The sequence below is a fragment of the Mya arenaria genome, chromosome 2, assembly GCF_026914265.1.
Source record: "Mya arenaria isolate MELC-2E11 chromosome 2, ASM2691426v1".
In the NCBI taxonomy this organism is placed as follows: Eukaryota; Metazoa; Mollusca; class Bivalvia; order Myida; family Myidae; genus Mya; species Mya arenaria.
Genome location: NC_069123.1, coordinates 8,323,795 through 8,328,315, shown reverse-complemented (window position 1 = coordinate 8,328,315; position 4,521 = coordinate 8,323,795). Strand labels below are relative to the sequence as shown.

The 4,521-nt window shown below is 35.3% G+C and overlaps 1 protein-coding gene across 1 annotated transcript; it reads left to right on the top strand.

Moving 5' to 3' along the window:
• The first annotated feature begins 1,714 nt into the window (after window positions 1–1,714).
• Window positions 1,715–2,971, top strand: LOC128242452 (testis-specific serine/threonine-protein kinase 1-like). The gene has a single exon (XM_052959612.1). The coding sequence runs from the start codon at window positions 2,034–2,036 to the stop codon at window positions 2,880–2,882; it is 849 nt and encodes a 282-aa protein (XP_052815572.1). The 5' UTR covers window positions 1,715–2,033; the 3' UTR covers window positions 2,883–2,971.
• Window positions 2,972–4,521: the final 1,550 nt, after the last annotated feature.

Genomic DNA, 4,521 nt, shown 5'->3' with positions numbered 1-4,521 from the left:
TGTTAACCGTTTGTTTGAAAATGGATTACCTTCTTTTATATTGTTTAAAATCGAATAATCTATATATTTGAAGTGTCGTTTTCCCTCTTTTCCTAAAAGCTGCACTTTCACAGATTTTTTTGTTTTGGCAACATGTTTTAATTTTTGTCTTTTTTAGTAAAACCTGGAAATCAGTGATATAAGACTTCTTGCAAAATGTCAGATCGCAGTTTTTCATATTTACGTTCATAGATTGATGTTTTATAGTTAAAAGCGTTACTAACGCTTTAAGAAGAATGCAATTTTACTATTAGGCAGTCTTACAAATATTTGAGATCTGACCTATTGTGAATTATCTAATATGACTGAATTGAAATGCTTGTCTTCCAGTCCGCTCAGAATCATTTTATATTATACATTCGTACATTGTGTATTGATTTCTTGCGTATATTGAACTGAATAAATATGTTTAAACTAAGGCATCGATGCCCAAATCAGCCGATTCTGAGACATATACTTTTAAAAGTGTCAAAAATTTAATCTGAGAGAGTGCAGCTTTAAATCTGTGTTCAAATTGAGAATGATATTTTATATATTGTTTAACAATTCAAAAAGTTGGAATAATTTATCAAAAAAAGGAAAGCCGAGTGAAAACACGTCTTTTGAATCATTATTACCATGAATATCAATTATGCCATCACAATAAAGTCATTTCAAGAAATTTGAGAGGTGTACTTAAACTTAACACCAAACTTTTCCTGCTGACATTGTACACTAAATGCATAATAAAACAAAATGTCGGCGATATTTGAGATCAGAATGAAACAAACAAAGGATTCGTGCGACAGATAATATGTTAATTTTGATTATATTTGATATCTTATTCAGGATTTATGATATTAGGGTAAATTTTCAGTCAATAGTCTGGTCCTTTTATCCGAATGAAACGATGACATTTTATTGATGATAAAACAAGTATAATGTGTTTAAGCTGTCGCAGGTACAACTTTGGAAATTTTGGATGCATTGTAACTCGGAAATATGTTGTAATCATTTAAAAGAATTTGATTGAACAGTAAGATTATATGAAACAAATACAAAGAAATGATAATACAAGCAATCTTTTGGGACATAAGGAGCCTGCGAAATAAGGCATCTAAAGACCAATTCAGTTGAATTGAATAAAACAAATAAAAACTGAATCCGTAATACTGAAGGTAAACATTTCCGCTTGGCTCAAATTTTCCAAGGCTCGAGGTATTTTCGCCTGGCCCTGAGAGTTTGAGCCATCGGGATTTGAAATAACTAATTGATATTAGCTCAATTGTGAAGCCATCTGACCTTTAATCATTTATTATACATAATATTATGAGTATTAAAAGTGCATTTTTATAAACACTAAAGGTACAGTCAAACCCCGTTGGCTCGAACTCGCTTGGCTCGATTTAATCGTATGCTCGAACTGAATGTAAAGGACCGATTTTTTTATACTGAACGAAAGCATTCCTACTTGGCTCGAGCAAACGCGGTTTGACTGTATATGGTATTAAAATTTAACATTTATTTATCGACAAAGGCTCAATGAAATGACTAGATTAGTTGTACATCTTACACCTTAAAACTACTCAAAGTTTTCAATTCAATAATAGTTATTTTATTACAAGGAATACTTAAACCGTAGCTTTAAAACGCTTTACTTTGTGGAAACTAACGTATAAATCAAGATGCGCAGTCATTGATTTTTGACATCGTTGTTGCGCATGACGTCACAATAATTAACCTTTGACACGCGATTGTCTTAGTTTCCATTGCTTGGAATCGATAGAAACAATTAACGCATCTTGTAAAGAAGGGATAATCGACAGAAGGCGATGAATAATGAAAGACATAATGTAAATACAAGAAAGTAAACGTGATTCACTGTCTACGGGTGCCGTGAATATTCTCACAAAATGCTATATTCGTCGGAACATCGAGCGGTATGTCAAAATTAGAAGATATGGAAAATTAAAGAGTTCCGATTCGGAAGTACTTTCGACAAAGCAGAACGCGGAATGGAAAAAACAACTCAAAGGAAATTTATTCGTATGGCGGATATTTTGACGTCCAAGGGCTACAGAATTGGACAGGAGATCGGGGAGGGTACTTATTCAAAAGTGCGCACAGTCGAAAAGACATCTGACGGAAACACTTATGCTGTAAAAATTGTGGACCGGGCCAAAGTTAGGAAAGATTATTTGAAGAAATTTATGCCGCGGGAGTTGGAAATCATTCCTTTGCTTAAACATGAAAATGTCATCAATACTTTTGAGATTATACAAACGAGGGATTTCGTCTTCCAAGTGATGGAGTATGCGGAAAAAGGTGACGTTTTGCAGCTAATTCACAGACAGGGGTTTCTTCCGGAAGAAAAATGCAAAAACATTTTCAGGGACATTTCAAAGGGTATAAAATATATGCATGACTTAAACATTGCCCATCGCGACCTTAAATGCGAAAATATTCTTATCTTTCACGACAACCGAGCAGCTGTTAGCGATTTTGGTTTTTCCCGTGCATTTGACAGCACTTCAAACGTTATCACGTGTCAGACATTTTGTGGAAGTTCGGCGTACGCGTCACCGGAACTGCTCCGTGGAATTCCCTACGACCCCAAACTTAATGACGCCTGGAGCCTTGGAATTATCCTCTTCACCATGTTAAATGGTTCCATGCCTTTTCCTGACGGAAATGTCACAAGAATGGTGCAGAAACAGCTCTCTCGTGACTACCAGTTCTCCGAAAGATTGCAAGACAAAGTGTCTGCCGGTCCCAGGCAAACTGTGTTCAGGACTTTAGATCCAAACATTAATTCCAGACCTACATGCGCTGACATTCTAGAGATGGACTGGTTGAAAACATAAAGTTGACCTCTGTGTTTCTTATTTGTCCCTTCAAATGATGACCGTATGCATTAATCTGTTACCATATCACTAGCGCATCTAGGTGTGTGTGTGTGTGGGGGGGGGGGGGTCACCCGGCAAGCGCCCCTCCACCGGCCTTTAATGATCCGAGTGTAGTGTTTTTATTTTAATAAAGGAGAAAAAGTAATAAAATGCACTATTTCGGACTAGAAATTGTTAAAGTATTCTTGGGGTGGGAGACGGGAATATCCCCCCACCCCCCTGCCAACACTTTTAATCTAATTATTTCGAATCTTAGAGAGGGGGGACAAGTCAAAAGGTTACGCCCTTTAGTTACAATCTCCCCTCTAACTTCAAATCCTGGATCTGCCCCTGCATATCAAGTTGTAAATACATTCAAAGTTAGGCCTAAAAAGTGGTTTGGTTAGGGTTACATTCTTTTCAAAAATAGGTAAGATAGGTAGGCTTTTTATTTTTTATTATTTTTATAAGGCTTTATTTAACAATGTTAGTTTCATCATAGGAAAGTTGTGTTAAAGTAATCTTCTGTATAAAGCGCTCAAGGTTTTAAACTACATATTAAAACAAACTTAAAAAGATTATTTATTTTTTTAGTTTTTCATTTTTTTTTTACAAGCTGACTATAAAAACGATAGGGTCGGCCACTATTTCGTAGGTAGGGTCGGGTTACCCGAACCAAATGTATTTTTTAGGTCTCAATAATTAAAACAGCAGGACTGAATACATTCATAATGCAGCTTATGATGATGAATGAAGTTTATGGGTAATGCTGTGTCAAAAGCAAAGCTTTAAAGCTGCACTCTCATTTTGACCACTTTTCATATTTTTTGGGGGGTTGGAATGAACAATTTTTGCGTTAATGTCTGGAAACCATTGATATAAGACTGCTGAATAAAGATCAGATCGTATTTATTTCGTATTTGAGTTCGAACATTGATGTTTTACGGCTTAACGCTTTAATAAAAATGAGTTTTTCGGCAGTTATCCAAACAATTGAGATCTGTTCTTTTATGAGTTGACTAACATGACTGAATTGAATGCATTGATGCCAAAATCAGCAGATTCTGAGACAAAAAAATAAAATAAAAGTCAATATTGTCAGTCTGTGAGGGTGCAGCTTTAACATAAAATTATGCAAAATTATTTATTAAAACAGCATGACTAGACGCCTTGATAATGAAACTTGATAATAAATCTTATGATTATGGATGAAGCTTATGGCCAAATGCAATGACAATACCAAAGCATTAAAGTCATTGTTCAGAGTAAACGGCTGTTCATGTTTTGACATGGTTTCTAATTTTAAGCGATTGAAAAATGAAATATATATATATCAATTTCATATTGAATAATGACAACTGGATGGGATGTCGTATGTTGTGGTGCGTGTGAGTAAGAAAAGGCCACTCAGTCAGTACAGCGCCGTGCTAGTTCCAGCGGTCTTGGGTTCGATCTTTACGCCAGATTCACTTTTTGTCTTAAAGCTGCAATCTCACAGATTGAACGTTTTGACAACTTTTTTTTATTTTTGGTCTTTGAACGAGCCAATTTTTGCGATAAACCATGGAAACCAGTCATGAAAGACTGCTGACAAAAAATTAGATCGCAGATTTTTATA